This window comes from Stenella coeruleoalba, assembly GCF_951394435.1.
Source record: "Stenella coeruleoalba genome assembly, chromosome: 17".
NCBI lineage: Eukaryota > Metazoa > Chordata > Mammalia > Artiodactyla > Delphinidae > Stenella > Stenella coeruleoalba.
In genome coordinates this window covers 46,053,272-46,066,217 of record NC_137163.1, presented here as the reverse complement: position 1 = coordinate 46,066,217, position 12,946 = coordinate 46,053,272, and the positions used below count along the sequence as shown (strand labels likewise).

General features: G+C 37.7%; 1 protein-coding gene across 6 annotated transcripts in view; it reads right to left on the bottom strand.

Moving 5' to 3' along the window:
• The window catches only part of LOC307175757 (uncharacterized protein), a 44,566-nt gene that overhangs the window by 17,480 nt on the left and 14,140 nt on the right, over positions 1 to 12,946 (bottom strand). For 3 of the 6 annotated variants that reach the window (XM_079901230.1, XM_079901231.1, XM_079901229.1), the window contains exon 4: positions 12,850 to 12,892. The exons of the other annotated variants lie outside the window; for them this stretch is intronic. In XM_079901230.1, the coding sequence (XP_079757356.1) occupies positions 12,850 to 12,892 (43 nt within the window). The remainder of the gene's footprint in view (positions 1 to 12,849; positions 12,893 to 12,946) is intronic. 6 annotated transcript variants of the gene reach the window in all.

Here is a 12,946-nt window from a genome sequence, read left to right as displayed (position 1 = left end):
TCTCTCTCCAGCAAGGCTTCCTTTCTCTTTCATCTCCTATAAAGTAGCCACACTTTTACTGAACCCAGGGCACTACACTATCTCTTGATTCTCTACATTGGGCTCAATTTATCCTTATTGATGTACCCCTGATTTCCTGCTGAGACCCTGTCTGATGAACTTTGTAATATGCTCTTCTAAGCTGTTAATTTTACAAACCACATTATTACACTTATTAGAAGAATGTCTTCAGGATGTGTCAGTAAGCTCTGATTGATGATAATGGTAAACAGCTAGAATTTATGGAACATAAAGTATGCTTTGGTTACTCTCTTGAGTACACTGTGTGCATTATTCTAATTAATTAAAATCACTATTAGCTAAGCAAGGCACACAGATGCTAAGAGGTTCCCAGAAGTAACTTGCTCATGGTCACTCCAGTGTCTCAGTAGTGTTTAGGACTCAGATCTGTCCAAAGCCTAAACCTTAAGTTCTAGGTCTAAGCAGTGGCTCTCAAACTTGAGTATGCATCAGCATCACCAAGAGAGCTTGCTGAAACAGGTAGTGGGCCCCACCCCCAGAGTGTCTGAGTCTGTAGGTCTGGAGCAGGGCCCAAGACTTTCATTTCTAAAAATTCCTACGTGCAGCTGATGTGCTGGTCTGGATACCAGACTTTGAGAACCACTAGTCCAGGCATTTTAGGTCCAGAATTTCAGGTGTTAGAAAAATTTTCTGGTGATAAATGTCCAAAAAAAAAAACAGCACTGCATTTTTCTGTTTGTAAGGAGGTAATAAATTCAATCTTAAAGAGTCAATAATGGGACTAAGTATTTAAGAAAGAAGAATTATTCTCCAGGAAGATGGGAGGAGATGGACATTCTAAGGACAGGAATGCCCTTTCAGGAAACTTGCAAAGGGAACAGAAAAATAACATAGTAAGATTCTGCTATCCAGTGTTCACAGACATGAGTGGGATACTCTTGACTGTAAAATGGGAAGCCAACTTTTGCTCACCATATACATACCTTATTCAGTACAAATGTTTATTAAGAATCTCCAAAAGCTAGACACTAGGCATCAGGGCTACACTGATAGAGCAGATAAAGTGCCTGGCCTCAGGCAGCTTGTGCTTCAGATAATGTACATCAGCTAGATAGACTGAATGATGGATACTATATTGGGTTCACACTTCATCTCAAGAAAAAAATATATCCATAGACGTGATCCAGGAGTCAAATGGCAAAAACCTAGCCTCAAAGTGAGTGTTAATTTCATTAAATGGTAGGTAAAAATTATTTTATATGCTGAGATAGGCTCTGCTTAAAAGACACAATATTCCTCCAAACGTATTATACAAGCCAGCTTATAAACCTGTGACTTTTTCTAGGAGAAATGTTGCCTTCTTTCCCAAGAAGGGAGCAGTAGGGGTCGGGGTGGAAATAGTTTCATCATCAGAGGCACAGTCTCACTACTACTGCTCAGCTCCAATTCGCAACCTTCTGAATGGTTTCCAGACGAAATAATTTAGCAAAGTGATGAAGAAAAAATGGCCCATTAATCTTACGATGCGTGTTATAACTTAACTCTGGGTTTAGCATAGGAAAAACATTATTTGCATTGATTATAAATATGCTTTATGGCTGCATATATTATTCACTCTGAACATTCTAAAATTATTAGCTGGGTTGACATGATGAACTGCACAAGAGTACTTCTAGATGGCAGCTCAATGTCATCTGTTACTCACATCATATAGGTCTAGGAATCAATATGTATTTTACTCAATATGAGATCTTATTCCAAACACCAAAATATGCCTGTTTTTATTCGATGGTTATCATCATGAAACTACCAGCTAAACATCATTTAGAAAATTCAAAGCAAGTAAATTACTGTATTAACTGTCCAACTATGATTATGACTTTCCTCCACTTACAGCTGAACCTAATATAATGATCTGGTCAGTCTGACTAGGAGGATTTATTCATTAATTTACTCAAATGTTCTGAGGTATATTATGGTCTGGTTTGTAGGATCCAACAGTAAGGCTGCAGGTTTATCTCCTACAAGTTCTGTGACCTTGCCCAAGTGACTTAGAATCTCTGAGCCTCACTTTCCTAATCTGTAAAACGGAAACAATAATAGAACCCAAGTTGTAAAGCTGAAGGAAAAAAAGTAATATGGTAATGTATTTTGGCACAAAAGAGCAGTTACGCTGATGGTCATTATTTGTGAATAATGTTGCTAAGATTATTGAAAACCTGTTGTGTGTTAGGTGCTGTTCAAGGACTAGAATTTTAAGACTGTTCTTCACCTTTATCCCAGTTTTACCTGCAAAGTTCTGCCATGCACTGGAAAAACATACTGGTATTTCTAGGGAAGGGGACCACTCAGGTGACATTTTTGTTTCACCAGGTATATAAAGTATACAAAGGTTATAGTGTATCTTTTAAGTCCTTTGGACGTCTAGTTACCTTTCACTAGAATGATTCTAGTAGATCCTGATAGATACCTGAGACAAGGTCAGGTCAGTGATGTTGGTACCTTTTCTGGCTTAAGAGCATAGGGCAGAAACACAGGAAGAGAGGTCTTCCTTTTCCACTCCTGTTACTAAGAACCCTCTCGAATAATGACAATCTGAAACAGATCACTACATTGTTGCATGTTGTAGAATCAAAGCAGTGTACAAAGCAAAGAGCACTGGCCTCCATTATACTTGCATTTCACTTGAGATTCACTTTTCTAGACCGTGGAGAAAGCACGTGTTCCAACACTTTCCAGGTACTGAAATATTACAAGCTGGCAATCTCCACCACTGCATGTTTGATCACACCATTCCCTGCAAATGGAATGCTGTTCCATCAAGGTCAGATTGACCAGTGCAAATACCTGATTTTATCGTACAGTCAGAACCAAATTAACTTACTGAAATTCTGCCCAGCTCAGGGTCTACCTTCTCTGTGAAACCTCCTGTGAGATCCCAAGTTACAAACAACTCTTATCTTCTTCACAAGACATTGTATACTATATAAATAGTAATTTACATATAAATATATGTATATGTGTGTGTATTTCTTTGTTACATTAAGTTACAGCTCCTGTGGTTTCTCTTCTTAACTAAACTGGACCCCCTTATCATCACAGTGGCCATGTACATCATTGTATCCTCCAAAAAATCCAGATAATAATATCATGGATTCAGTATATAGTTGTTTAATAGAAAACAATTAACTAACCACTGCAGAATACTAGTGTCTCTCAAGGTGTGTTCAGTGGATCATAAATCCTATGAGACAGTCCATGAAGGAAAAGATTTCAAATAAATTTGGGATCTGTTGTCCACTACATCTCCTTATCAGAGACTCATAATTCACAAGACTCGTGAAAAGCTCTGTAGCAAAGAAACTGTTGACTTAGTTTGACCCAGTATTTCTCTTACAAGAGTATCAGTTCTGGAGGTCAAGGACATTTTCCACCTCTAATACAACATCTCTACTGCCTAGTAGAGTGCCTGGCACTTAGTAGACACCTAATAAATATTTGAGTAAGTTTCAACATACATTCCCCTTTTAAGCTATAGAAGAAAAACATAGTATATAGTATATTTTGATTTACTTGGGGAGAATAATAATATGAATAGATAAATTTACACAAATCATTTTAAAGTATATATATTTGATAATACTTTTTTCCACAAATCTACACAATGGCACATTTAGTGGTGATAGTAAACGAACTACATTTGCTTCGGAAAACTTGCTAAGAAGGATGGCTACTAAAAACTACAACATGAACCCAAAACAATTGATTTAGTTCATTGGTCCCCACTCCTTAGCAGTTTTAATATAGAAGAAAATAGACGCATATATTTCTTTTCTGCCATAATATGACATCATATAAGGAATGCTATTTTATTAGCTAGAAATAAGATTTGCTTTTGTTATTTTAGTACATATGATCACATAAGAATAATTCTAGATTTTTCCCCTCCTGTGACTCTCATAGCATCCCCATCTAAAATAGACTTTGGAGATTTAGATCAAATGTCATATCAATTGTCCTAGACTGCTTACTATGTGCTTTCACTATAGATTTTAATGTCAATAGAGAAAGGAGAAGGAAAAGGCAGAGGGAAATGAAACAGGTGTATGCAACACCCCTCTCTACTACCGACATTTCTCAGAATTCTGGGGGAAGTTGCATCTATAAGTGGAAAGTTTTTCACCATGGAACTCACGGTGGTTGAACTTCTCATGAAGAATTTTTTTTTTCACTACTGAAGAAAAATATGTTTGATTTTACCATAACTGAAAAGTTCTCCTGTTTCTACTTCTGAGGTTTGCCCTCAACACTACTGTTTACCTAATGGAAGGGACTCCTATGCATGGAGGAAAAAGTGCACCATTTGAAGGAAAAGCTAAAGGAGTGATATATTCAGGTAGTTCCTCATTCCACCAATGAAAACGTACACATAGATTTTCCACTTTACACCTCATTTTCCACCTTATTTTCATGATTTTGAAATGAATATGTAGGGTCTGATGAGTTTGTCAATAGTCTATAATTATTAGTGTTATTAAAATAGAATACAAACGATAAGCCATATGTAAAAATGCTGTGTGAATAAACTGCTATACCCCAAATAATACCAATGAGTGAATGGCAGTAAATGCTGAGAGGGATTAACAACATAAAGGTTATTAAAAACATGATGACCGTATTTCATATTTTTGTGTCTTTTTCTCTCTCACTCTTTTTTTTTTTTCTTTTTTTTGGTACGCGGGCCTCTCACTGTTGTGGCCTCTTCCGTTGCGGAGCACAGGCTCCGGACGTGCAGGCTCAGTGGCCATGGCTCACGGGCCCAGCCACTCCGTGGCATGTGGGATCTTCCCGGGCCGGGGCACGAACCCGCATCCCCTGCATCGGCAGGCAGAACACTCAACCACTGCGCCACCAGGGAAGCCCTTCTCTCTCACTCTTACTCAACTCCTAAATAACTAAGAGAATATGCTCACAAATGGTAAGCATGTTTTGGATGTTCGATGTGTGTTTGTGGTGAAGAACAAAAAAAAAATCTGCCTCAATTAGGTCAAATATCATACAAGAGATGAATGAGATTAGAGATGGGATTGGGATTTGTGTTAGTTACCCAATAGCTAACCAATCACAGATATGACAGTGTAGTGCAATATGCAAATATACTTTTAAACAACTTCTCTTAAGTTATCTACTGTCTGTAAAGACAATCACACTCAACTGCTCTGCACTTAACCCCAGAGCTTCTGAGTTAGAATCTCTTAGAAATAGGTACACGTTTCATTGCTTTGGCAACATTTACATGGCTCTGCATCAGGCAATACAACAGCTAAGATCACACTCTGGGAATTCAGGAAAGGCTAGTGTCCAGTTCTGGTCGTTCTACCACCCAACTGTGATCTAGGGTAAATTCCTGATTATAAAAAAAAAAAAAAAAAAACCCTGAAGATGCTGAAACAGTATTTCCTACATCATAGGGTCGTCATGGGGATAAAAGGTCATTAGGATAAAGTGCCTCTCACCCAGGAAACATTGATAAATGCTACTGATGCTACCATCATCATCATCATCATGACCGATCACGAACATATTGCCACATGGAAATTCAACATTCCCTGGGCCATTCACAACTCTCCTTTAAAGGACTCATATTCTATGTGGGGTCTTAACACCTTCAAATAACAGAAAATACAAGTCTTTACGCCTTTTTTTCTGTAGCTAATTTTGGCATCTTTCACCTCTGTCCACTTAAGTGTTGGTTTAGCATATTCTTGTCACACAAAGAAGCTACTTCCCAAAGAGAGGAACAATGTGTCAAGTGACAAAGACATTGAGTGAAGTCTTTCACATCCTAGATTGCCCACAGTATAGCTCAGCTGGTCTCTGGGTTGGAAGGCCTGGGTCTACTTTGCTCCTCTGTTACAGGGGAAGGGACATGATCCTTAGCATGTGCTCTGTGAAACAGAGGCAGCTGCGGGTAGAATTATAACACAAGCAGAACTGGCTTCAATTCTTCCTTCTTAGGTCTTTTTCTTCTTGTTCAGCTGTTCAAGGAACTTGCCTGCCCTCTGTCCCTGCCAGGACGATGTTACATCTGCCTGGATAAGTAGGTCACCATTGTATATCAGGAAAGGTCTTATTTGTAATCATCAGGAACCAGATACGGCTAATTTGAGCAGAAAGGAAACTTTTGGAAGTTTATGGTTAGGCCTCAGTAACTAGAAGCAGACTAAACAACCGAAAGCCAAGCCCATGCTATTGCAATTATAGGATCAGGCCAAAGTGATGTTATAAGTCCTAGCTGGCCTTGCTACCAAGCAGGAACAGGAAACAGGAGGTTGACCCAGCACTGCTGGCCTTGCTTCTTTACATCATTTATTTGTAATTCAAAATCCAAGAGAGGGGTGCAGTTGGCCAACCCGAGGTCGCCCGACTGTTTTCCATCTGTAAGGGAGACTGAGCATGTGAGTAAACAGTGTATCTGACATGTTCAGCTTGTATAACGAGAGGAAGGCTCTGTTTCTCACCAAGACCCACAAAGTGGAAAATTCCCCAGAGAAAGGAATTTCAGATCAGATGCTTGGAAAGTTAAAAACAACAACAAACAAATGCAGATGTGGAATTAAAGACATGGAGTCATTAAGAACCTATATGTGGAGTGATTCAGACCTGAATCACTTGTTCACATCTGGAGCAAGCTACTCAATCTTGCTGAGCTTCAATTTTCTTTAAAGGAAACAACGTGGAAGATGATGTCCACATGTAACTTGTGGTACACATGAAGGAGGGTAGCACAGTATATGATGCCTGGCACATCCTATGCATTTTCTATAACTACTAGTAGTACTATTATTATTGTTACTTATTATACAATTTATTGTAGAAATTAACAGGGAGAGTATTAATAAATGTTAATACAGTGCTAAGTGTCACATTTATGATCTCAACTAATTAGTTGTTGATTCAACAAACATTCCACATATCAGAAAATAACCTGTTAGTATATATATATATATATATTTTTTTTTTACAGAAGAAAAGAAACCCTGAGGCTTAGAAAGTGTAAACAATGTACCAAAAGTCACTCATTTAAGAGGTAATGGAATATAATTCAGCCTTAAAAAAATGAAGGAGATCCTTTCATTTGTGACAATATAGATGAGACAGGAGTGCATTATGCTGATGAAATAAGCCAGACAGGATAAATACGAATGATATCATTTATATATGGAATCTAAAAAGAAAAAAAGCCACACTCATAGAAACAGAGTAGAAAACTGGTTGCCAGGGGCTGGGGTGTGGGTGGGGAAAAGAGGGGAAGACTGGTAAAAGGGCACAAACTTTCAGCTGCAGGATGAATAAGGTCTGAGGATCTACTGTATAACACAGTTACTACAGTCAATAATACTGTATTGTATAACTAACATTTTCTGAGAGAATAGAACTTAAGTGTTCTCACCAAAAAAAGAAAAAAAGGAAAAAGGTGTCATGAGCTGTTAGATGTATTAATTAACGTGATGGGAAGGATCCTTTTGCAACGCATATGTATATCAAATCATCATGATATACTCTTTGACTATCTTACAGTTTTGTCAATTATACCTCAATAAAACAGGAAAAAAAGAGGTAATAAAGATGAGACTCCAATCCAGGATTATCCAGCTCAAAAAACTACACTCTTAACCATTACAATATAGTATCCATCCATATGTTGTAACTGTAAAATGCTTAACACAAAGGAAACGTTAAATAAATGGTATTTATTCTAACTCTAATGCTTACTAGATATTAGTTATGTGGTATGCTTTACTTCTAACTACAAGGGTATAAGGTGCAAATTCTTGCTACAGAACATAAAAGCCCCTGTGGTACCCTGTACGATACACACAGTACCTGTAAATCTCTCATCTCTCAACCCAGAGTCTCCTCAAGTTGGAGGTCTTTACCCCTTTATAATGTGGGAATAATGCCTTTCCCACATTTGCACTGGGCATGAAAATCCATACTTCCAGGTGTATACTGAACCTCCACTTAGCTCCTCGTCACCTTGGAATCACCAGACCAAAGATCATTTATTCCATTAATATAAATGATGTAGGGATAGAAGTACAGAATATACAGAGAGTGTTGGAGGAATCCAAACAACAAGTCCTCCACTCTCAAAACAAATTTTAGAGTTCCAAAAGTAAAGAGCAATGTTTGGAAATAAAACTAAAAATGAAACTAACATCTACAATTAGCCAAGTATTTATTATGGGCCAGGCTACTTACTAGGCACTTGATAAACATTACAGCTCATCTTCCTGCAGTCCTTCAAAGCATATAATATTGTTTCTATTTCATAGAGAAGAAAATTGTATCTAAGCAGGTTAGTGATTAGCCCAAGACCACAGGGCTAGGCTGTAAGAAAAGAAGGCCAAAATGGTGATGGATGTTATAACTAGAAGATTATGGCTAATCAAATAAAAATATTCAAAACGGTCCTAATGTATTATGAGGATTTCTTTAGAATAACTTGGGTGCCTTAGTGAATACAGTAGTGGTAGGCACTACAGTCTCTTTAATTTGCTAATCATACAAATCTACTTTAATATTCTTGGTGACAAGGAGCTAACTACTGATAAGACAGCTTCTTCAGTTTGGGGGCTACTCCAGGGTGAAATGCTGGAACGTCTTACTGCCTGCAATGTTACCTAGTTCTACCAGGGGGAATAAAGCAGAACAAGTAGACACTGTTCTTGACAAATGGATACAGTTTCAGTTTTTCAAACTATGAGTGTCAGATTCATTCATTGTATCAGATAGATCTGTCAAATGGCTTTGCCCATTTACTAATGGATGGCACACTGCAGACACACGTTGGGTCAAAGGACTCAATGTCACCTCATTGATACTGTCATCAATATAATTTGTATTGGCATTTTGTCTCACCCTGACTTTAAGGACTCTGTGAGGAGATCCAAGTCTCCAGACCATGGACTGATCACCTCTGCTTGACACAGTATTCTCTGCTCATTTCCAGAGGGGACCAAGGATGAGCTCTTGTACTTCTGAGTCTATTCACCCTACCTGGCAACACATACTAGCTGGGCTGATTGGATCAAGCAGGAGCCCCAGAGTTTAAATTTCCAGCTGCATTGGAGGAAACAGAGGCTATGCCCCAATCCCATAACCCCTCACTTCTTACTGCTAGCCTATCCTAGGCTGTTCTTGCTGATAGGAGTACTTCATGCTAAAAATTAATTTTGCTTACCTAATGGCAGTCACACAACCTCAAATGCCATTTTTATAAATAAGGCAACCACCAATGGAGTGTGATTTAGGGTTTTTTCTTCTGTAGACCCTGCCTACCCTATAAAATCTCCCATTACTGCATCATGGAGACTATAATCCCTTTCCGAGGGAATAGATTCTTTCCAACCATAAGATGAAGTAAGAACTTACATTTCCATACTGCCCAAAAGGAAATACATTGATTACAAAATGCAGGAGAATGACTGATTTTCCACATTTGTTGTGTTCACTAAAGAGTTTTTGAATAGACTTCACAGTATTAAAGAAGTTCAACACACACAAAATAAAAATTAATAAATGAAGAGAAAAAAATTGCATTTACAACAAACAACAAAATAAACACATTGATATATAAAAGGTTGTTATACATCGATGAAAAATGGATGCCATAAAGTCACAAACTAAAAAGTATTAACAGCCAATAAGGGTATGAAAATATGTTCAACCTTGCTATTATTAAAGAAATACAAATAAAATAATTCAGGTGTCATATTTTACTGACTAGAATGACAAAGTTTTAAAAAACTTGATAATACTGGTATTGATATTGATAATACTGGTACTGATGAGTGTGTGTAAGAAACCACATTGGATGTTAAATTCTTGGTAGAAATAAAAAGCACGGTAACCTTTCTGGAAGACAATATGTCAGTATGTACCAGAACTGACAACCAGCCATTCAAGTTCTAGAAGTCCATTCTAAGGAAATAAACAAATGCTCAAAGACATATGAACAAGGATGCTTGTCTCATTGTTTAGCAAAGCAAAACAGGAATAATCTAAATGTTGAACAGTAGAGACTGGTTAAATAAATAATAGAATGCTGTTCAACCATTAAAAATGATGCTGCAGATTTTTATTAGGTGATGAGTAATCATACTTATATTACTAAATAAAAATGTTATAGAACTGTTTTGTAGTTTGATATAATAATTAAAGGTATTTTATACTTGCATTGTATTTATATGCACCCCGTCACAAAAAAGTTTCAAAAGATACCCTCAAAAATGTTACAGAGATGATTTATCAGAAATGGGATTTTGAGTTATTTTTCCTTTTTTCTTTAAATCCTTTCAATTTTGGAGTTTCTGCAATGAGCCTGTATTATTTTTACAATTAAAATTATTTAAATTTACAACAAAAGGATCTAAATTCCTCCAGTTTTCCATTTATTTTCCACCCTGGCTCAGGGTATTTGTGTAAAAAAAAAAAAAATCAGCTTATTTTCTCTTTTGTATCAATCTAAATTTACTTTTCATAAGTTAACATTTTAGTCTGGCAAAAGTTTCACACAGGAAAATTGTTAAGGTCTGAGTATTCTATTACCTTTAAAAGCACTGGAAACTTTGAAATTATTTCTTTCAGAATTTTCATATAATACTGAAAGGCGGGGGGGGGGGAGGTAGCAAAATGAAGGGAAATAGATAGTAGTAGTCAACTTCAATTAAGAAAAAGCAACAAGAGGCAGTTTGTACTCTTGATACAGCAGAAGCCCCATGTGTCAACTCATGCTAAAAAATGTATATATACACACACATATATATGTTTGTGTGTATTATATGTATATGTGACACACACACATAATTAATCCACAGCCTTAGGCTAATCACTCATTGTGGCAGAAACAACGAGCTGTTGACTACACTTTAATTAGCTCCTCCAGCCTGTAGAGGCATCACTAGGACCAAGATAGGAACAACATTCTCCATCTCCACTTGCATCTGGGTATGGTTCTATCCCAAAGAATGTGACCAGAGGTGACCTGAAGAGTTTATGTCTGAAGGATAACGAGTTGATAATTGTAGCTTGCAGCTTCCTCTCTCCTTTCCTTTTTAGGACGAACGTAGAGCCACTTGATGAAGGTGGTGGGTCCCTAAATAACTGAGCAGAAAACTGACCCTCAGACCACCAAAGTCCATACTACACTCCTGAGTGAGTGAGAAATGTACTGTCCACGTGTTGCTCCACTGAGGTTTAAGGTTTATTATTTAGTGTCTAACTAACGCATTTTTTCTTTAAACCTCAGTTGCCTTCTCTGTAAAATAAAGTATTTGAAAAGGATCCACTGTAAGTTTTTTCCATTGCTTATGTTTTTATCTTAGTTTTTAATTCTCAGAAACATTGCACGCATTTTACCTTTTAAGTTAGTAAGTCTATTTTTTTTCCCACAAAGACAGGTTCTTCAAGTTATGGAGAAGTCATAGCAGACTGTTGCTTCAGTTTAAGATACGCATTCACATATGAGATGAGAAGGGTGAGGACCCAGAGAAACGCCTTTGACAGAGGGGAGTGAGAGCATACTGAAGAATGTTTAGTAATAAAGAATTCAGATGGGAGAAACGGATGGGTTACATCTAACAGATTTGCTCAAAGGAATTCTGGAAAGGCAAATATGTGAAAATGTATAGCAAAGACATGAAATGCCTTTTGGTCCCTAAATGGATTTCATTTCAAAGACGTGCATATTGCAAATACATGTACCATAACACTTCTCTGTCCACTTCTAGAATTTTCTAAAGCCTGACAGAACATCTGCAGAGAGAGGATGTCATTCCAAGATAATCGACTGCAAGTTACTAAATTAAGATAAAAATGTCCTTAACCTTGAACAGTTTTTAAAGAGATTTTAGAAGAAAGGAGCCCTCCAGGGGGTTGTATAACTATATAATTGTACCCTTTCTAAAAGGCTATTTACAGATACATAATGTTTCCCCTCCATTCTTTAAAGTAAAATATAGAATAAAAAAAATAGTTTGGGGATAATATTTGTTTGGGACAGCAGGCACTGCTAATCAGTACCACTCTCTCCTTATTCCTTACTACCAGAGCCCTGGTTTAGGAGACCCCATTATCCTTAAGGCTAAGGTGGCCAGTTTAAAATCCGAGCTGATGAGATCTAAGTGCAAGTCTGCTGACCATCTGTGGTAAAAAATTTGCTCTCTGAGTTAGACACTGCCTTTTTTTTCTTACTTAATTTCTTTTTCCTTTTCTTTCTTCCTGCCCAAATTGTTGGAACACTATTGGAGATTCTGGGGTCACTTTGAAGCTATGTGGACATGCTAGAGATGTGGAAGCTGGAAGAGCGAAGCAACCCAGTTCCCTGGTGATGCCCTTCAGCAGCTGGACTAACGCTAAAGGGACTATCTCCAAACTTCCTGCTACCCGTGGAAAGTAAGGTAAATCACTCATTCACTTTCTGTTACCTACTAACTGATCCAGAACTCTAACCTCAGGGTTCTAGAACCCTTCTCAGTATCCCATAGTCATACTCATGTTCCGGACTCCTGATCATCAGACTTGCTTATAGCAGATGTATGGGGAGGGCGGGCTCTTCTGGAAGCCCTCATACTTCCTCCCCTACCCCCACCACACACAAATAATGATCTTTATGTCCACTCATCCTTCTATCTACACTCAGAGGCCAGGGCCCCCAGGAAGGCTTCACTGACAACCCTTTACTCCTCTCTACATGCAGAAAGGGTAGAGGTGTGGGCTCTGCAATCAGACTTCCGAGACTTGAATTCTTAATCTGTTACTTACCAGTTTAGGACGTGGGCAAAGTAGTTACCTTCTCTGGACACCCCTGTAAAAGAGGAACACTAAGTAGCACCTATGTACCTTACTGAAAGGATTAAAT